The sequence below is a fragment of the Balaenoptera borealis genome (assembly GCF_965194805.1).
Source record: "Balaenoptera borealis genome assembly, chromosome: 9".
NCBI lineage: Eukaryota > Metazoa > Chordata > Mammalia > Artiodactyla > Balaenopteridae > Balaenoptera > Balaenoptera borealis.
This window is the reverse complement of record NC_138873.1, coordinates 54,640,642-54,663,368: the sequence shown is the minus strand read 5'-3', so window position 1 is coordinate 54,663,368 and position 22,727 is coordinate 54,640,642. Positions and strand designations below refer to the sequence as shown.

The following is a 22,727-nucleotide window of genomic DNA, read 5'->3' as shown; positions in this document are numbered from 1 at the left end:
GAGATTGTGCAGATAAGTGGAGTACAAAGGCTTCATGAGGTCCTGGTCTGAACCAGGACTTAAAGATGGGTAGGTCTTGCTCAAGCAGGAGGAAAAGAAAGCACACCAGGCTAAGGCAGACAAGGAAAAAGGCTCAAAAGGAGAAACCGTGTCTCCGCGGAAGATGCAGTGAAGGCGCCGGCATAACCCTACACGTATTGAAAGAAGGAAGTTTTTGTAAGTAAATCAAGGACATAATTATGGATCCTTCGAATCAAGTAAAAAACACAGTGGCCACTGAAGATACTTGGTCAGAGGAATAGCATGGTAAATGCACTCATTAAAATGAGAGTAGTACCAGGATAAAGGGAGGCCATCTAGGCAGCAGTTGAAATAATAGGTATAGAGTGATACGGTCCTGGTCATAGTAGGAAAGAAGAACAATGAAGTAAATATGAAAGACATTACTCCTCTGAATAAAGAAGAAAAGTAAGAGAAGATCTCTAGGGGCAGAACTTAAAATCAGAAACAGCTTAGAGGGGGAACCCCAGCACCACCCCCGTCTACCCCACTCCTAGAAGGCACTGGTGGAAGACAACGAATGAGGTTTTATATATTCTGAATTTAAGGTTACTTGGGATATAACTACTAAGAGCTTAGAAATAAATACTAGAACGTTCTGCAGCTGAGACATTAGAAAGAGAGTCATGAACAAAGCTGAAATTGGAGACAAGGTAATGTCCCTTGTTCAAGAGATTAAAGATACAGGGACAAACACCAAGAACAGAGAAGTTTATGATCACAGGTCAGGATTGAGAATTTGCTTATTAGCAAATGATACACACAGCTAGAAAAGTCAAAGGAGAACCAGGGTGGTGCAATACCACAAAAGCCAAGAGTTTCAAGAGATAAATACGATCCATGTCCAACACCACAAAGAGGTTCTCTCTCATGCAATTTTTAGGATACCAGTACATTTCTTCATCTGAGCTAAACTAAACATTTGTTTTCTTCAAAAGACTTAAACATCTTTTCATTAATTCTTAATAAAAATATTTTTATGAAAATAACTGGTGCAAGATTAATTTTTGCCTTTTAATGTCTGTTCTTTCAATAAGAAAAGAGTAAATGTTCCCTTTTCCAAAGTTAAATGTATAATTTTGTCCATACTTCTAGCAAGTTTTCCACATTTTGAATAAAACGCTGCTGTTGTTATATATTCATTACTGGTCATATAAATATTTCATTTTTAGTAAACAGGCTACAATGTTAAATGCTTGAAATTTTAATGCTGATTATTCCTAAAACTTAGGTAAAAGAGGAGAGAAAAAATATTACACAGAAGTAATGTATTTAAATATGGGCTTTGAAGTTTGATAAACATGGTTTGAAATCCTGGATCTGCCACTACTAGGTTTGTGATCTTAGGGGAATTACCAATCCTCTCAGAACTTTAGTTTTCCTACCTGTAAAATGGGGAAAATAATACCTACTTCAAGGGCTAATTCTGAGGATTAAATGAAATAATGCAAATACAGAACAAAATAATAATAATTATAATCATAAATTAACTAATGTTTATTAAAGCATCTATAAGCCAGGTACTGTTTTAAGCACTTTACATGCATTTTCACACTTAATCCTCACAACACTCTGAGAAAAAGGGACTTTTATTATCTCTGTTTCATAGAGAAACGTTTTTCAAGAGAAAAATGCAGCACCACGAGGTTAAGTAATTTGTGCAAATACTCAACTCCCAGAACGCTAATAGATGTTGTTCTTATCACTCACAACAATGTTAAAATTATAGCGAATAAGTATTTTAAATGACAGTAAACTTATTTGCCATTATAAGATATTAAATATTAAATTCTATCCTTCATATAGAAAATGTGGACCATTTGAAAATAAATACAAGTGGCAATTTTTTTTAAGTAATTCAAATGTAACATTAAAAGGTACAAAATGCTACCTTCAAAAGCTAGTAAGTTACCTGTTAAGATCAAAACATCCACACACACATCCATATACCTACAGAGCCAAAGAGCACATTTCTGAATGTAAACTTTCTGAGTACCTGCATTTCCATAAAATATATCACAAAACAGGACTGATTACAGAGGCTCTTCTTAATAGTATTTGTACAGCAATACAAAATGTCTCTCCCTTTAACTACCAGGCCACCTGAAAACCACCAACAGAAGAAGAAGTCAATCCCTTAGCAGAGGTAGTTGTTTTTGTTTTTACTTTTTTTTTTTAATAGCCTCCAAGTTACAGAAAATTTCTTAGTATAGTACAATGGTGCGTTTTTTTTCCGCTAAGGTGAAAGTAAACTGCTAACATGATGTCCAGTCACCCTTAAATACTTCAGTGTGTATTTCCTACAAACAAGAGAATTCTCCTACACAAGCAGTTTACAATTAGCAAAATCAGGAAATTGACACTGATATATTACTATATCTAATCTTCAGACCCCATTTCAAGTTTTGCCAGGATCCATATAATATCCTGTATAGCATAATGACTCATGAACTGCGTTTAGTTGTCCTGTCTCTTTCATTCTGGCACAGCTGTTCAGTGTTTTCTTAATTTTCATGACCTACATTTAAAGATTGCAGGTCAGTTATATTGTAGAATGTCTCTCAATTAGAGTTAGTCTGATGATTTCCCATGATTAAATTCAGGGTATGCATCTTTGACAGGAATATCAAAGAAGTGATACCATATTCTCAGTGCATCCTATCAGCTGGCACACTGGTATGTCTGCTGTGATCACTGCCAAGCTTCTCCACTGTAAAGTTCCTTTTTAATCTTTGTAATTAGTTAGTATTCTAAGAGGAGATACTTTGAGACTATAAAAACATCCCACCCTTCATCAAACTTTCCATTTATTCATTAATTCTTTCACTAGAGACTTATGGGTTCCGATTTATTTGCAATATTTTGCCATCATTATTTATTTTGATGTTCAAATTGTTCCAGATTTGGCCAGTAGAATCCATTCAAGTTGGTTCTGAATCGTTTTGACATAACCTCATAATTCTTTGTACAACTTTCTGGCACAATAAGATGATCCAGGCTCATCTTGTACTTTCTCTGAATTAGCCATTTCTCCAACAGGCTCTCGTTCATTGAGAATGGTATTCAGAGACCAAGAAATGGATGCCAGGTTTGCCATATCTATCTAACCACATAGGAAACTATAAGTTCACAATGATATCTCCAATTCCAATCCAATAGTACATGATTCATCGTTTTCCTCCATTTTTTAACTTTCTCCAACAGTGAGACACATTATCTTTACTATACTGACTTATTCAATCAACTGCCCCACCTCATACATAATCAATCTTCTGTCACTGACATGGCCCAGTCACTGCATAGATACCCTATACCCCACTCAAGCTCTGTCAAACTACTCTGAGCAACTGTCACCACCCTGCACACTGGACATCCTCCATATACCGCGCCAACTCACATACTCCGTGCTGAGCTCCCCTTCCACACAAACACCCTCCTTAGCACGTCCAAGCTCCTCACTGGGCCACCACTATGCAAGTGGACACCCGCACTGGTCAGGCAACAAAACCCCCTCTGTGAGTCAAAAAGGTGGATAGCTAACGCAGATGCTCTTTGAATGAATACAGGAAGGGAAGAGGGAAAAGGAAGTGAAAAGCAGAGACAGTATTAAATATAGCAAACTACCTCTTTCAAAAACTAAAAGCTTCTTTCACCTATAATCTCATTTACCCTAGAATGGAGTAATTTAATATAGATTAAGAAAATGAACTTAAGAACCAGATGGACTTTTAAATTCTGGCTCCCCCACTTAGTAGCTGAATGACTTAAACAAGTTACTTAACCTCTCCAGCTTCAGTAAAAGAGTACCTATCTCACATGATTGTTAAAAAAAATAAAATAATCTATGTGAAACAAATGTACGGAACCTGACATAAAGTTAGCAATCAATAAATGCAAGTTATTACTACTACCTTATCTTTTACATCATCATTATTAAACAGATGCCAAAGGAGACCTATACACATGTGTATAATTTTATAAAGATTAGTTATTAGCTTTAATTTCTAAAAGGATCAGTGTCCCTGAAGACAATTTAAAATACCTATAGCATTTATCTTATGACTACTAACCAAACCATTACCTCCAGTCTAGCCTACATTTCATACAAATTATTTCCTAAAACTTTGCAGGATCATGTCATTCTCCTAAAATTATTAGTGGCTCCTGACAGCCTAGCAAATGGAGAGTCTGCCATCTGGCAATCAACGTTCCATACAGTATAACCCTAATCTACCTTCCCAGAATTACATCTCATTCCACACCTACACAAAATTTCTGCTTTAACCCACTGTATTTTAATACACTTTTCCATCTATATGTCCTGACCCATATCTTAGCTAGAATGTTCATCTTCCCCATTTAGTCCTATCAAAAATTTGCATGTTTTTTAGATTAAAATCCACCTCCTCTTTGAAATCTCCCTTGACTACAGCAGCCAAAAGCAAGCTCTTCCTCCCTTAAACTCCTATCGAATCAGGTCATACTGTAATTACTGTATTTTACGGGTACATTTATTATCTCCCCTTCTAGACTGAATTAAGATCCCCCTGGAGACAGAAGATATCCTTTCTATCTCCAAAACAACTACCATTTATTGAACATATATACACGTCACTATTTAAAACTTATTCTTCACCATGGAGGTTTTATGAGGTTGGTGTCATTATCTCTGTTTTATAGATGAAGAACCCAAGGCTCAAGGATGTTAGAAATATGCCCAAAGTCACATAGCTGCTAAGTAGCAAAACAAGCTTTTCCCAAGCATGTTTCATGAAACATGAGATATATGGAACGAACCCTCGTCGGGGAAAGCTCTCAGGTCAACTAAGTTTGGAAGACTAACAAAGCTAAACCATTATTTTTACCAAAGGGCTTCTCAAAGCCTTTAGCAAGCTGCTGATATGCTTTATTAATCTCCAACAGGGCATGTGTTATATTTCCCAAATGTATTTGGGGATAAAATCCCCAAGGACCATCAGCCTTATAGGACTAGTGTTCCATTTCAGCAATGCGGCAACATGTTGTCTTTGCACATAGTAGGCACTCAATGTACATTTCTTAAAGTTACTCCTCATACAAAAGTAACATACTAATGTAACTCCATATACTAAAGTAAAGAATAAGGTAATGTCACTCCACTTACAGCAGGTGGTCTCAAGGATAATAATTACTGAACAGTATTCAAATTAGCTGAACAGTATTCATTAGACATTCTAAAAACAAGATTAAAAAAAGCACTACCTGTGCTTTTATGATATGCATGAATCTTGACATCAGTTCAGGACATTCAAGGAGGAAGTGAAAGTGGTCAAATATAATCTTGGGATTCCTAAAAGAAAAACACGTTGTTTACATGGATGGGAAGGATGAGTAGCATTAAGTGACATGCAAATTTAGATATACAGATATTGAAACAGAATAAAAATACATATTAATCCACACCTACTACACTTGTCCTTGTCATTGAGCATTTTTTGAATAGTAACAGAAGTAACATTTTTTCTGCTGAGATAAAAACTGTAAGAAAAGAAAGAAAAGGCTACAAGAGTAATCCATGAAACCAAGAAAGCTTTACCTGTTAACAAAGCATTTTAAAACTTCATCATGTTTGCAGACAAATTCAATGAAACGGGGTGAAGTCATTCTGTGGGGGGTAAAAAACAGAACACACAGACCAAAGTTGGTGATATGGCAAATGTGACTATGTGTTGAATTGGACTGGCTTCTACACACACAAAAAATGGGGTTTGGATTGTCTTTATGGAATCTGAGGCATGCTTAGTCGATTTATAATATGAAATTAAAAAAAATATATATATATATATATACACACACTCAGATATATATATAAAATAACTTTTCATTAACAGATGATATAAACAAGTGACTTTCTAAAAACCTTGAAATTTTAAGCATCTCTGTCTATATGTTTCCAATACATAGTTAAATGATCCTATAGAAAGTGACATTCACCATCCTACATGTTAATAACATAAATGATGCTTAAAACTCAAATATTCTGTACTAATTCCAGATCAGTTCAATGAGTATCCTAAAGATCAGAAAACAACCAAAAACAGCAAAGTATTATTTGTTATTTCTGCAATTACAAAAGAAATTATAGCTTTTCTTCATCTATCAGAAAAGGAAATAATAAGCATGTAGCGTAAGCCCAGATAACTGGGTTTTCTCTACTCTGTAATGCAAGTGCCTGACTTAAGGTTTGATTGGTGAAGTATCCACTTCAAAGATGGCTATCTCGAGTAAACACAATGCCAGGCCCACAACTAGATAAAGAGCCAGGATGCCTCCCACTGAGGCTCCTTTGTTTCAGAGATCTCGGTTAATTTTGATAACTGACCATTTGGGCTACTTGTTTTTTTCTCTTCTCATGCTTTATACTCCCACTCTTACGTTTACATTCACCAACAGTGAGCCCTCGAAACCCTAGTACCCTGCCCTCGACCCCAGGCTTGTGTGTGCTCTTTCCCTCTTTCTCTCTCTCTCCCCCCACTCCCCCCATGATGACCTCGCTGTGTGGCCCCAGGTGTGCCATGTAATTTCCAGGTCCTATAAGTAAAAACACTTTTTTCCCCCAAAGTTTTCAATGGTTATTGCTGAAGGACATCCTGTAATCATATTAAGAATCACAAGGGCCAGTCCAGCCACAACATTGGTTACTGATAGGCGTACTCAGCAGGATCGCACGATTGCCCTGCAGTAAGCCAAGAGGAACGCCCTTTAGCTGCAGCTTGCTTACTACCACCTAACTCAGGTAAGTAACATCATCTGGGAAAGGAGCACCACTTGCTGGGGATCTGCCTTGCAGCAACGTGCTTTTGCGTACTGCCTCTGTCATGTGTTGCCTGAGACACAAAACCCAAAAGGTCACAGCTGCCAACAGTCTCCTCAGAGCAGTATGATCAAGGCCATCTATGGTCTAATGAGACGATGAGACCACTAATTATACAGGCCTTGAATGACTATTAATATGTGTGAGGATCCTCTTCGCCTCAAGGCCAAGGAGAGCTAAGGAGAGTGAATTGGACAGCAAGGCTATTACCGCAACCCAAGGAAAGGCTCTGGGCTAAAGGCACGAGAAGATTCCCGTAGGTGAGGAGGGGAGACCTCTGTCTGTAACCACGGTGTCAGTATGTTGTGCCTAGACTAAGTGTCCTAACCTAGCACAGTAAAATAGCCTCACAATGGAAACCAATGGCACCACCTGAGGGAAAATACACCAGAGGCCTATGGTCTGTGTCACCACTTCACTCACTACTGTCACTCTTTGTCCACTAACCCAATGGGATATCGGGTCCAATCCCTGGTATAACGCTACTAAACAATGAAGCACCAGTGCCTCCTAAGAACAACACCGGCTCTTTGATAAACGCAAAACCCCTTGGTTGCTTCCTGGGCATTATTCAATGCTATGCATACTAACATGCCAAGAATTTGATATTAGTGGGTTGGCCAAAAACTTCATTTGGTTAATGAATACGCTGTTCAATAACGTTCTTGGTGAAAATGAAAAATGTGTCTTTTATTTTTACTTAAAACCAAACTAACTTTTTGGCCAACCCAATACATTCCAAAAGCCTGGGGGCTTTTCCCAAAGAGCCTGAGTATCTGGTGCTAATAGAGGCCGACCACAATCCTGGAGTATTCTCTTGGGACACCTGGAAAGGAAAGCAGCCACCTACAAAGGGGCTCACAGTGACGTCATCTAAAATTTTCCAGTAACAACACATAAGATTAAGGTAACAGGAAAAAACAAGAAGTAGAAACTGAGTTCAAAAACCACTCCTTAACTGATATTCAAACCCTTCTCAAAGATTTTATGCAACAGGAAGAGGAGAAGGGAGCAGACTACTGCAGGTTTTCTTGTTTGTTTAGAATGAGCTCTAAATTGTTGCGACCACCAAAATGCATCAACTGGTCAGTATCTCTAAGGACCCTAAAATCCATAACTTTCTTAAAGATCCATCTGGACTACAAGCTTGTTTCCTCCAAGAGATCACAGATGCTGAGCCCCTTTCCGCTTTCCCCTGAACAGGGCAGAACTAAGAAAAACGCCTCACAAGGCATCCCTGCCACCAAGGCAAAAGCTGACAGGGTTAGCAAGGCCTCTAAGTGAGGAGAAAAAAAAGGATATGAGAAGGCAAAAGCACCCAGAGCCACCAATATTCATACCAGGGCACCTCCTCTCCTCACTTGGATATTTAATGCCTGGCACCATGCCGACTCTTCCATACGCTAAGGCTCACTGTGAACGGAAAACATTATGATGAGGCCCATCTCCTGCTGTGCAAAACTGGCATGGTCCAATGGGTTTATCATTTCCATGACCATAGTGACCCAAGTGACCCCCTCTTCATTTCCAACCCTGGAGAAGCCCCATTTGACCCTGAGTCCAGGGAATTATTTTTACAGGACACTCCCCCTAATTACAGGTTGGCCCTACTACATTTTATTGGGACTGCCAAAACCATCCAAAAGGCACTAAAAATCCTAGGAGGAAACTTACATTCTTTCTCTGTCCCTTAAGATGTTAAGTCTTACCATGTTTTTGAAATACAAATACCCTAGGAGGTAACTAAAACTCTGCCCACAATCACCTGAGCCTGAAGGAAAAAGAGAAAGGGAAAGAGGCCTTTTAAAATATAAACTGTTGTAAAACCTCTTACCCAAAATCTAGTCCACACCCTCCTTAAGATAACTTGTCAAAGACAAATACAAATCTTAAAAGTCTTCTCCACAAATATTTGTAAAATGCTTTAACCACTGGAGCAGGTAACCTTAACTTGTTCCATCTGCCAGACACAATTTGGACTCAAAGGTAGTCTATAAACTAGTAAGTTGTATATTGTTGTACCTGATCCACAGCTAAAATTTTGGAACGGAAGCGATAGGGTCTCTGTGTCTGGCTGCATGTTTATGAATGTCTATACAGATGTATGTTATATGCAAGTGATTTTTTTCTCTCTACCTCTGGATGGTATTGCCAAAATTAATTTGTAAAAGAGCTGTATTTAATTGGTTTAAAAATAAATACTATGAATTAAGTATTCCTAAAACTCAGTAATAAAGAAACTAACCCTAATGGTTTTCAAGTTCATGTGATCTGGGATAATCTTCTGTAAATAAAAGGTAGTTTAAACTTGCTGGTTTAATTTAAAAAGGTATATCTCAGATTTATCAACATTAGATATAATGCAGACATGAAGCTTTTATTCTACTTGGGTTTACAATTCAAATAAGTTCTTATTATCTAGGTTACACAATTTGTCAGCAAGAAAAATAGCTTGGGATGATGGCCAATTTTGTCTAATGCCTAGTGAGACTTTCATGAGTAATCTAAACATAATTGTTAAGAACAAGTGATTTAAACAGATGTAAGTGGAGTTAAGAGTTTAGGTGAACTTTTCAGCAATAGCTATGTTTTATGGTATGTCTACTTAAAAAGAGTTTCCCAAATCTCTTTGGTAACTTAAAAACTTCAGAGTTTTGCTAAGTTAAATTAAATGATGGAAAATTTACTGAATATCTACGTTATTTCCAAATAAGGTAAGATATTGAAACATTAATTACTGAACATAGGTTTATCCACTTTTGGCTTTCTATTACAGAGGAACTAATGATAAATTTGGTTCTCTTAGTAAACATGTCTTGTACCACACTGAAAAATTAAACTATACGGAAGCACTCTAGTGGATATCAGATTCTAGTCCTGTTAACTGTCTTTGAGGTTTTCTTTTTCTACCTTTAAACTGGACTGGATGCTGAATTTTCATTTCCTCCAATATCTAGCTACAATTCTCCAAATTAATGTTTCCAATTTTTCGCCCACCCTTCTCACTTGGAATCACTGAGAACTAAAACTGCTCCTTTTCCAGAACCATACAATATAAAGTAGGGCAACTTGATGTAAAATTCAGAGAAACAACAACAGTAGCTCATATATGGACAATCTTTGTGCCTGTTGCTATATGGGCCACTCAGAAAAATCACCAGATACATTCAGACTGCAAACCAGGAAAATCTAGCAGATTGCCTCCACTTTATCCACTTCAAAGAGGCATCCGCTTCAAAGATGGCTATCTCGAATAAACATAATGCCAGGCCCACAATTAGATAAAGACCCACCCCTCCATCTCCAAGCTCCTTTGTTTCAGAGATCTTGGTTGATTTCAATAACTGACCATTTGAGCCACTTGTGTTTTCTCTTCTCATGCTTCAAATTCCCGCTCTCATGTTTTAAATTCACCAATAAAGAGTGAGCTTTCAAAACCCTAGGCCTCTACCTTCAACTCCAATAAAAAGAGAACCCCAGGCCCTCGAGCTTTCTTTCTACTGGCAACCTTGCTGTGTGGCCCCAGGTGTGTCATGTAATTTCCACGTCCTGTAAGTAATAAACCTTTTTTTTTTTTTTCAAAGTTTCCTGATGGTTATTGCTGAAGGGTGTCTTGCAATCATAATAAGAACCACAAGGGCTGCTCCAGCCACAACATTGGTTATTGATAGGCAGAGATCAGCACACAAAACAAGCAGAAACCTTCTTACCCTGGAGGCATCTGACAAGAACAGCACATGTAAAAAGCTTGAATGACAGCACTTAGCCGGTTAGCTGTCATAGAAATAACATCCTGACAGTCTGCACTGGCTTCCTGTTTCCCTCCAAGAGCATCTGGTTTAGATTTCCCTGTGCCAGTGGATAGATTTTCATAGCTCCCAGGTCCTGGAGGTTCAAATGCAGGAATGGAAGTACCATCTTGATCTTGGCCTTTTTGTTTCAGTAAAATAGAAGTGATATCCGTTGAGTCCTTTTTGTTTTTCATTAATTCTGTAGCTATTAAAACTAGCCATTCATCTAATGAGTGCCAAAGCAATTCAAGAGGCTAAGAAAAAAAGAAAAGTGTTTTTTTAAAAACATCATTCTTAAACTGCAGGATAAAAAACCCACTCAGACAAATATTATAGAAGAGAATATTTACTCTAGATACTTTTATTTTCCCAAGTTTATGTGTCAGCAATGCCTAAAGGTAAGTAACAAAAACATAAACCTCATATAAATGACAATTTCTTCATTTATAGCAAAAACTTAATTTGCATTTATTTATTCCTTAGAATAAAAAGAGGAAAATTAAACTCTAACAAAAAAAAATGTATAAGCAATATTTCTTCTTTTAAAATTTTTCAAATATTTAGTTTTAAACCATACATTACTTTTATGAATACAATCCCCCTAACCTTTACTGTATTAATATTGACTATTTTTAATTATGTTGTTTTTCAATTAAAAAAATGAGAATTCATAAAGAGCTTAATAAACTTAGTTTACTGCACTCTTTACATGGAACCTCTGAGATTTTGAAAATTTATGACGAGAAACTTTAAAATATGATGTGATATTTACACGCACACACACACACACACACACACACACATATACAGGCATACCCAACCACACACAATCCATCTCTAATAACTAGAAATTATCAAATATTGGCTAGCAAATCCATAATTCAAAGTAAAGATTAACAGTTTAATAAAAAAGGAACAGATAGGAGTAAACAGGTTCTTATTTCTATACTATTTAAAATAGTCCTTTTGAGAATAATGAGATGTCTTTTGTAAATTAACAGCAAATGAAATTTTATCTTTAAAATATTATGTGATCACAAATGCTATAACAGGACTAAGTACTAGAGAAAAATGAAATACATATATCATCTCTAGTAAACAGTAGTTTTCAACACAAGGAGAAATATAAATGCCCAACTACTATTAAAAGACATGCTACTGGGGATCTAATGTACAGCATCGTCACTATAGTTATCAATACTGTATTGTACACTTGAAAGTTGCTATGAAAGTAAAGCTTTAATGTTCTCACCACAGCAACAGCAACAAAGTGGTAATTACGTGAGGTGAAGGATGTGTTACCTAACCTTACTGTACTAAACATTTTGCAAAATATACTTGTATCAAATCATCACACTGTATATACCTTAAAGTTACTCAACCCTATGTAACAGTTACAGCTCAGTAAAGCTGGGGGGAAAAAAGACCTGCTAGAACATTTTTTAATCCCAAAAAAAGATGAACAGTGGAGGCACAGGGGAGCAGGGGGGATAGTGGTTTAATGATCTCCCATTCCTACACTATTCTAAATATTCCTATTGAGAGTGATAAATTGTCTTTCTACAAATGAATATAAAAGTTAATCTTACTTTTTGATTCTTATATGATCACACAACGCTACAAACTAGACCACGTGCTTCTGAAAGACCCACCCTAAATATTTCAACTAAAAGAAATAACCTGGGCTTCCCTGGTGGCGCAGTGGTTGAGAATCTGCCTGCCAATGCAGGGAACACGGGTTCGAGCCCTGGTCTGGGAGGATCCCACATGCCGCAGAGCGGCTGGGGCCGTGAGCCACAATTACTGAGCCTGCGCGTCTGGAGCCTGTGCTCCGCAACAAGAGAGGCCGCGATAGTGAGAGGCCCGTGCACCGCGATGAAGAGTGGCCCCCGCTCGCCACAACTAGAGAAAGCCCTCGCACAGAAACGAAGACCCAACACAGCCATAAATAAATAAATAAATAAATAAATAAAAAACTAGGCAGTTAACCTATCCATTGGTAGACCAAATTGGTTTGAAAAAAAAAAAAAAGCAATTCTTTGAAAAAAAAAAAAAATCTCCAACTATAATTCTTGACTTAAAAAAAAAAAAAAAGAAATAACCTTACTTTTAAAGACCACTATGTAAAGAGATTATACAACCATATTCGGAACTTTAGGAAATGTTTAAATAACCTGTTCTGCCAAGCAATTCTTTACAATTATTATCTAATAAATCCCCCTGCTGTTATTGTCAGCCTTTCTTCAGATTTCCAGAACACTTTCTATTTGAGAATAATCTACTTATTGAATTTGCAAACAATTAAATCACCCCTAAGTCTTCACTTAAAAATTAAACCAAAAAGCAAGAAGGAAAAAACCCTACCAACATCAACAAAAAACCAGTTTACTCATTCAACAAATATTTAGTTAGTACAGCCTAGGTAAACAGGTAAGCAAAGTGAGAAACTAATTTCTGAGAAGCCCTTTCTGAGGTTGGAATGAGCACCCTTCTCCTGCACAAAGAAGGCGTTTCCACGGTTAGTCACAGCAGCTGGATGCCTAACTTCTTAAAGGGTCCCTGAACTGCTTAAAAGAAGGGCAAGAAGCACCAGCTGCCATCAACAGTGACACGGTACCTTCACTGAAAATGTCTTAATTTTAATCATGATCCAAATTTGGGTCTACAGTCTCTCTTCATGAGAAAAACATTAAGCCCTGCTATAAAAGATGAAAAGAACTTCTTATGTCAGCAAAACTATTTAGCTTTACATCAAACAATGAACTTCCAAAAAAGAAAGAACAGGTGGTGATGAAAAACTGCTCAAAACAAAAGGAAAAAAGGAATCATTGCCCTCTAAGTGAGAAGAACTAAAACCCAGAAAATCCCCACACTAGATAGAGATGAAGGCTAAGGCTGGAAGTGGCACCTCTCCTCACGTGCATGAGAGCGCTAAGCCTGAACTACAACCATCCTATTCTCAAATACTGACAACCTGCAAAAATTAGAGGTGAATTCTGAATAATTCCAGAAATAATATCCAAAAAAAGCCAGATCTGTGTAAAAATGATAGTGACAATAAAGATACCGAGAAAAGCTAGAAAGAGTTTTCAATAAGGTAGCACAGCAAAGAATTAAAAGAGAATGAGGAAAAAAAAGAAGCAGTAAATCATCTTGGGCTTTTCTTTAGTTTTCTCTTTTTCCCACTGTTTATTTCTTCATTCACACATGCACTAAAACTAAATCCCAACCTTAAAGCATTTTTACCTAGGGAGTTGTCCCTTTGAAGACTTGTTCAGAAAATTCATTCCTCAATAACAAAAAGAATACTGTGAAAATAACTTTAGTTTCTAACTGTAGTAGCAGTCACAGACAGAAAGGGTTAAAATAAATTTTAAAAATTAAAAATAAACAATTGCAAACCATATCTATGAGGCTTTTTATACTCATACATAATAATGATAAAAAACATCAATACAAAGTACCGTACATATTAACTGTTACAGAAAAATGAGTCAATGACTATGGAAAATATTAGGCTTCTTGGCACTATGAAAATATTACTTCATTTCATATTATTGAGTGATCTTCACCACAGAATTATATTCTACCTATAACAACGATTTGACAAGCATACATGATTTTCAAAACATTTCAAGTTAACAAGTCAAAGCTATAATATATAATCCAAACTTGTTGGACAATTAAAAAAATTTCAAGATCCATGTGCCAAATGAGATACAACAGGAAACATTGACAGGAAAGCATTACTAACTTAAACTTATTAATAGCATCTTGAAATTCTCTGTTAATCGGACTGTTCTCAACTCCATAATGTCAAATGCCACAATCCAAAAGATAAGATCTTAAAGTTAAAAGTTTCTCAATCTTTCTTGGCTTCCAAATTTCCAATTATAATTCTATGAAACCGTTAACAGTCACAGCTTACTACTCACAGAAAAAGAGCATATCAAGATTCAAGAAGCCTAAACTCTCTTCCCCATGCTCACCCTACTTCTATAACCAGAACTACTTTCTCCTTCAGATGTTCCAAAGTTCCAAAGGCTCTAGATAAAAATCTCTTAACACTGAAAGAAGGGCTAAGTGTTAAGATTAACTTAAAGGACTTCTAAGATAAATCAGAAAACTAATAACAGGATGTTAAACAAACCTACTACAAACACATGGCCTATAAACCCACTCATTCTTAATGGAAAACCCATTAGCTAAACCCAACAATAAAGTGACATAGTAACTAGTTAATGAAATAGAAAGTAGGGATCAATTGCTACCTTAGACAAAATGTGGTAAAAATTAAAATGGTATTTCCAATCTAAAATTGCAGCAACTCACCAGATGGTTCAGATTTTTACAACTTCAATCATCCCAAAATGAAAAGAAGACCTTAAATACATGGATGACAGTGTAGTTTCTATTTTTATCCTTGTAAGTGGGAGGGCAGATCATTTTGCCATCCTCCAAAGAGTCCACATTTAATTCATAAATTAGATAGAAAGAGATTAATCAGTTCCTTAAGAGTAACACTTGTTAATGTTTTAAAAAACTGGCTGGGTTTGTAACAAAAATGTTTTACCAAAGTGAAAGGTCAAAATTTAAGAGAAAATAAGTGCTCAGAGACAAAGGCAGTTGTCAAAGATACAGGAAAAAAAAAAAAAAAAAAAAAACCTTAAAAAGAGAAATAAAGATACTAACAAATGAAATAAAAGAGAAGGAAAGAACTTTACATATTATATATATCATCGATATATAACAATGAAAACAAAGAGTCTGGATTCCATAAAAGAAAATCTGAAAGAAAAGCAATAATATTCTTTTCTACTCTGTTTTATCTGTACTGACTGGCTAGATAGAAAAATAACATTTAAATCAAGCACTAAACGCCTATAAAGAGGTTACTTATTAGCACATAAGTATTTTCTGATATCATTAGCAACAGGTGGCAAATTGAAATTTTAACAAAAAAAAGATGATAATAAATATAATATATACTCAATTTGTCAATAGTGACCATATCTATACCTGGTTTGATTTTCATTCATTATTACAGATGAAGAGAAGGACAAGTAGAAAAATCAATCAGGGGAAGATTCAGTAACTAACTGCATGAGTCATATTAGAACACATTAAGAACAACTTCCTGTAATATGAATGTTTGAGCAGTGAAACTCACTTAAAACAGCACTAACAAAACAGAGGATCAATAATTCAAATTCAAATTTTACCAAGACAGGAAGTTATCACTTCTAACTAGTATTAAAGGAAGTGGTACGTTGAAAAGCTAAAATCTGAATTACAAGAAGATGCATAACTTCCTTCTTCCAGGAGATGGCACAATAGGAGAAAAAAAAGGGAAAAAAAGACACACACACACACACACTCGCGCGTGCAACTGTGGGCAGAGGGAGAAGCATGCACATGTGTGGCTGAACACTCCTGCACCAATGTAAAAAAAAAAAAAAAGAGCCTGAAGCAGATGAACAGATGCACAGAAACTGATACATAACTAGTCTAAAAGGTTATCATACCTATTCCAGGTATTAAAGAATTGACTAGTGTCAAAATGCTTGCAAACCATTTATCTGTGTCTGCCAAAAACTTGCCATGTAAGAATAGAATCATTTAGCATACATCATTAATTTAACTTTATATAACTTCAAATTTTACAGATAAGTAAAGCTGTCAATCACAACTAGTTTTTGAGGATGTGGCACATAAAAACATTTATATCACCTTTTGGATAGACAACCGATATCTATATAGGTTGTCTATATAAATATAGACAACCTATATATTTTTGGGTATATATTTATACCCAAAAGATTGTTTAAAGAAATATAATTTCTCATGAACCCAAAAGCTAATTTTATACTATGAAAAGCTCTCCAGATAAATTACCTTTAAAAAAATAACCTGAAAACAATTATTAAATTACATATTTGTCCAAAATCTGAGTCATCTGAACATATAATGCCATAAAAAAGCATTAACAATAGCAATTATAGTCATGTACATTTTGCTTACTTCACAAAATTGAAATCTGACATGGTTACACTGCCTTGGAAATCTGTCTTCCAAGGATTCCATTCATAAATGTGCTTGTAAAGAAGCAGCAGCTGAAGCAATACAAAATACATTAAGAAAATACCTCAATGTTTCTTCCTTGAAGTTACCCAAGGAATTGTTAATAAACCCAATAAATGAAAGTAAACTTATTTTAAAAAAACACACACGGACACACACATAACACAAACGATAATAAAACCTAAATAAAAACTGGATGTCTTCTTTCTCTCTGAATGAGAAATATTTTTTAAAAATCGTGATGGCTGCATTTAGGACCTATAATCCAATTTAAAAAAGTAGATTTAATTATATTTAAACATTAAATACCTTTACCCTTAGAATAAAACACTACTGAAATTAAAATTTTACTTGTAAGAAAAACATAGAAAGATCACCAAATGAGACTTGCTGCTGATTAGACAGAGATGAAAGGAGAAAGGTCTTAGTTTACAAAGCGTCAATCACTGGTATAAACCAAATTTACATCCTGTTTATGAGGTTTCCAATTAATGAATGTATGCTTTGTCAAATTCATCTCTTTTACATCTATCTTCCTAACAACATCATATACTTTTCTGACCTTGAACACCTGGCTTCTTGGAGTTTTATTCCCATTGTAGCCCATATCGATTCCATTACTGGGAGAGGATGGACCAATTCGAAAGACATGACAAAATATCCTCACAATCCTTAAAAGGCTCTTCATTTGAGCATCATAATTACTAGATATGCTGAAAATAAAAATTAACATATGAACAGATTAGATGGAATAAAACAAATTACTTCTTAAAATACTTATTTTAAAACATTTTCATTACATTTACCATCTGTTTCAAAATTTAACGAGTAAAATTTCTTTCCTGTCATGATATGGGATGGAATGTTTTGTTTACCAGGAAGTTAGCAAATGTACATTATTTGGATTGCATGTGAATGATTTATTTACTTTTAAGTAACTAGAATATAACCAATGATCAAAGCATAAAATATGAAGAAAATCACCAGTATAGAACAGTATATTTATAAATTAAACTAATTCTTTAGAACTCTGAAAACATTTCACTGAGAACCAATAGTAGGTATGTTGATTATGACCTTAGGCCAACCCACAACTGAATTGTAGAGGCTGAACTCTACTATTCTATCCATAACCCCATTTTCCCTAACCCATCCCAGAATAGTAACCAATTGTTCACATACAGAACATGTACAAATTGAATAATCTTAAAGTTACTATCTGTATCAAGGTGGTTCTCCATATAATGGGTTGTCTTATGACTGTATATAAATAAGGGAAATACATCCTACTATGAAAAAGACTGATCCAATTAATACTAAACTGTATTAAATATAATATAAACTTTCTTTGACTAATCAAAAAGCCCTTCAAAATCCCAGTGCCTGGGGATTGTTCATCATCATGATGAATATCAATCATTACTCTTCCACAGAGAAACTGTAGGAGTTAGGGTAAATGTGTATTGAATCTAATGACAGATCTTAAAAAAAAACTTGTTGTTTTTCAGGGGTGGTTTTATTTTGAAACCTCCAACATCAGTTACCTTGTATTACAATGGTTACACAAAAGCAGAGTAAAGAGTTGCATGACATTTGGGCAGAATGATATGACTGCCTTTGCATAAGTTTAATCATCAAAGCTTACTCTATCTTCCTCAGTTCATTAAAATCTTCCTCTATGGTATTTTTAGGTATCCTCTAACATGAAAAACAATAATGATTAGTTATGTGGAAATAGCAAATGCCTATTCTAAGTATTCGGATTTGATAAGTGAAAAATCAGAGAGTATTTTTCTCTTCTGGTGACAACTGAACCAAAATTTCCTGACATTTTTACTTCAACATTCATGTTGTTCTCTCATTCTAAAAATTATTAAATTGTTAAAAACAATACATAAAAATTAGCTATCAGTTACAAATGTTAGTAAAATACAATAGCTATTGCTATCCATACTGTATTTGACTGGGACAGCTACAACACATTAGCAAAACTTTTTCTTTGTTCTACTAACTTTGAGTCAAATGTGTATAGAATCATTAGTTTAACTCGCACTGATTTTTACACATTTGCCTTTACAAAGTTGTTTTTAATTCTATATCATAAGATTGTTGAGACTGACAAAAGAGACATGCAGTATGGTTGAAACTATTTCCTTCTTTTATTGTGTTGAAGCTATTGGAAAAGTTAACTCCAATGACTCTCAAATTCTTCTATGAGAAAGATGTGAATTTAATTTTCCTCTGTGAAATTACCATATATATAAATACTTGTTTTAAGTACCTGATTTAGGGAACTTCATGAGTTATCTTAAGGTAAGAAGTATTCTCTTATACAATGGAGTCTGAACATCATCAATTATTAATATAGTCTAATAACAATCTAATATTAAGATTATTAGACTATATTAATATTACTTTACCCAGTTTAAACTTCTTCCAAGTTCAGTCACTGATCCAAAAAATGTCATTTTTCACTTTCCAACCAGTGAAATATCTCTTTTGTATTATACGAAAAGATCATAAAATCCAAACTTCATCACAAACTGCTCCAGCTCATCATAAAATGATAATTTCTTCCCAAGCCACCAGGTCTCAAACTAAAAGTTTAAAAATTAGTTTCCTAATTCAAAGCCCTGTCAATGTACTTACCTTTGTTAATATAAGATTATACTTTCACTCAGTGTCTTACTTAGCAAATAGCTGTGAATTCTCTTTTCATTTGCACATTGGTAACTATCTTTACCTTCAATCATAAATATATAGGAAGCAAGATAACTCACTTACTTAGTGAAACACAACACTATGTGCAAAAGGGCCCGCAGTAAATATTTATTATCTTCAGCAAATATTCCTAGAATCACTTAGACAAAAGGCTATCCATTTTTCCGAAAGTATGCTAAATAACACCTCAATCGTCGCTAATTAATACGTATTTGAATTATTTTCTTAACTAAAATATCTATTAAAATAAGTGGCCAAAATTACATCACATTGTGGGTTAAGAAACATAAAATGATTGACAAATGAACAAAAGAAAGACAACCTGCAAAAGTGCCATTAAACTAAATTGGCAGGGGGGAATGATTTGTATTTGAGGTCCTCTTAAGAATCTACTTTGGTAGCCGTGAGATAACAGAAAAAAATATACATATTGTTTTCTGTCCCCACCCCTTTTCCTGGCACAGAGCTCCTAAAAACCCTGTAATTTCTGAAGTGATAAGTGCACTAGGAGCACCTTCTGTTCTCATATTGGGTCTTTGATCCTGGTTCCTGACACAGAGCTCCTAAATCCCTTGGAATTTCCTGGGTGATAGCAGTAGCTTTTACTCTAATGAGGCAACTCTTAGCGGGCTTTTGGATGGGGGCTGGTCACCAGAAAGACCAAGCAATGATTAGAGGCTTGTAATTTTCAGCCTTATCCCCCATTATCCAGAGAAGGGTAGGGGCTGGAAATGGAGTTAATGATCAACACACCCATGTGATGAAACCTCCACATAAAAAACAAAAATATGGGGGGTTCAGGGAGCTTCCAAGTTGATGAACACATCCACAAACTGGGAGAGTGACATTCCCCAACTCTATGGGGACAGAAGCTCCTGTACTATGGACCCTCCCAGACCTCATCCTATGTACCTATTCATCTGGTTGTTCATCAATATCCTTTATCATATTCTTTAATAAACTGGTAAACAAAAGTAAGTGATTCCCTGAATTCTGTGACCTGCTCTAGGAAATAACTGAATCCAAAGGGGAGGAGGTCATGAAAACCTCTGATCTGTAGTCAAGTAACAAAAGTTGTGGGTAATCTGGGGATCCACTAATTCCAAGTGGCATCTGTGGTGGGGGACAGTCTCCTAGGACTGAGCCCTTAACCTGTGGGATCTGATGCCATCTCTAGGCAGAACTGAGGTAAACTGTAGGACACCCAGCTGGTGTCAAAGAATTGCTTGGTGTGGGCAATAAAAACTCCCACCTCTGGTTTCCAAAGCGTTGTGGGTGTGGTAGTAGTGTGAGAGTAAAGGAGTGTGGATGTGGTAGTAGTGTGAGAGTAAAGGAGAAACACAGCAGGAAGACTAGGTTTTGCCAAGATGGTACCAATACAGTAAATTCTAACACAATACTAATAACCAATACTCGTTACCAATCCCAACAAAGAGATGTTTACAGACCAAATTGGCCATAATAACATACTCTATAAGACATTTGAAAGGTATCACGGTAAATGGTGAGGCAGTAAGTCTAGCAAGGTAATTTTAAAACTTGTTCTGGCACGGATCCCTCTTTCCTACCCTGTTTCTCCTGTTCCACTAATATCCCTGTCATTTTTAAGAGCTAAATTGGAGCCCAGGATCTGCTCTTTATTAATTAGTAAGGATGTAAATCCTGGTTTTTCTAGCCTAGCAAATCACTGAACTTCAATTTTCTTATATATAAAATGGAGATAATATCTAAATCACAAAGTTACTGTGAGGTTTAAAGGAAATAATGTATCTGAATGTTCTTTAGCTTATTAGAACCTGCTTAAGTACGTATTAAAGGTGAACTTAAAAACACAGAAACATAAATGCTTTCTGATTATTAGGAAGAGCAGAAAATAGGGCAGAGATTTAAGTAGAAAAAACAAGTTTTCTAATGTAGGAAAACAGGTTAAAGGTATTATGAGGAATTTAAAAAAGAACCATCATTATCACCAGCATCATCATCATCTCTACTACAGGCCAGACACAATGGTTGGCACTATCTTACAGAACCTTATCATTTCATTCTTACAACAATTCATTAAGACATTTACTATCATTTTCCAACAAGGAAATAAAATCCTGACTAGACAGTAAATTAAATGTAGGGTGAGATCTTGCCTGTTTTACTCACTGTTATCCAGCAGATGGCCTAGTGGATAGCAGGCACTCAAAAATATGTATTGGATAGATGGGTGGATGATGAAAGGAAACTCCAAAAAGTTACTTGCTGGGGTCACACAGTAAATGGTGATGTCTGGATTAAATCTGAGTCTAGCTGACTCCAGAGCCCATGCTTTTACTCAGTATGTCTTAGAAAGTCTTCATCATGTAAATGGATTAACAGAAATGACTAATAAAAGGAGAGCATTATGTAAAGCTGGAATTCAATGAATCTTACAGACAAAGTTTAAAGTAGCCTCAAAAGTAGAAAGAGAATAATAGAAAAATTAGCAAATGGCATACTGAGTAGGACTGCTGAAGAAAGACTTAACAGCTAAAAAAACACAAGAAAGTAATCTTGGACCATGAAGTGTAAGGGGTCTTCTAAGCAAACAGTACAGAGTGTGATTCTGGTCTGAAGTATATGAAAAGTACGAAGGAAGACAGGAACAAAGGGCTAACATAATGGACTTGACAATGTAGCTGATTTACAGAAGCAGCATAGAGTTGGGAGGAACAAAGTCCAGTTCCACATACAGAGGTGAGAGAAGACCACGACCTATTCTAATACTGTCAATGTATTAAAAGTTGACGTGAAAAGAAAACTACTGGGTTAGCCAAAAAGTTCATTTGAGTTTTTCCAGCTTACGGAAAAATCCAAACGAACTTTTTGGCAAACCCAATCAAAGGAAGAAAGCATCCATAACAGAAGTGGGCCAAATTTAAGCTAAGAAATAACACATTAACCATTTTTAAATGGCTGTTTACTCCTAACTGGGGTGACTAACCACATACAATCAAGCGGAGGTACAGGAAAATATATAAAGGCATTAACTTCATAGACTTAGTGATGAGCCATTAAAACCACAGAATTGGAAAAAACAAAGAACTGAACTGAGGGGGACAGTTCAGGGAGAAAACTTTATAAAGAAGCATGAAGGTATAATACTGCAAGGCTGAACAGTAGCCTATACCCAGTTTTGTAAATTACTGATCAAGATTCCTAAACTACGTTCTTGATTCTTTTTTATGAACATTTTA

The 22,727-nt window shown here is 35.6% G+C and overlaps 1 protein-coding gene across 3 annotated transcripts in view; it reads right to left on the bottom strand.

Moving 5' to 3' along the window:
* Positions 1-22,727, bottom strand: part of HACE1 (HECT domain and ankyrin repeat containing E3 ubiquitin protein ligase 1) — a 94,352-nt gene that overhangs the window by 29,872 nt on the left and 41,753 nt on the right. For all 3 annotated transcript variants that reach the window (XM_082405210.1, XM_082405209.1, XM_082405211.1), the window contains 4 exons: positions 17,348-17,498; positions 10,624-10,958; positions 5,636-5,704; positions 5,302-5,389 (listed from right to left, as the gene is read on the bottom strand). In XM_082405210.1, the coding sequence (XP_082261336.1) occupies positions 5,302-5,389; positions 5,636-5,704; positions 10,624-10,958; positions 17,348-17,498 (643 nt within the window). The remainder of the gene's footprint in view (positions 1-5,301; positions 5,390-5,635; positions 5,705-10,623; positions 10,959-17,347; positions 17,499-22,727) is intronic.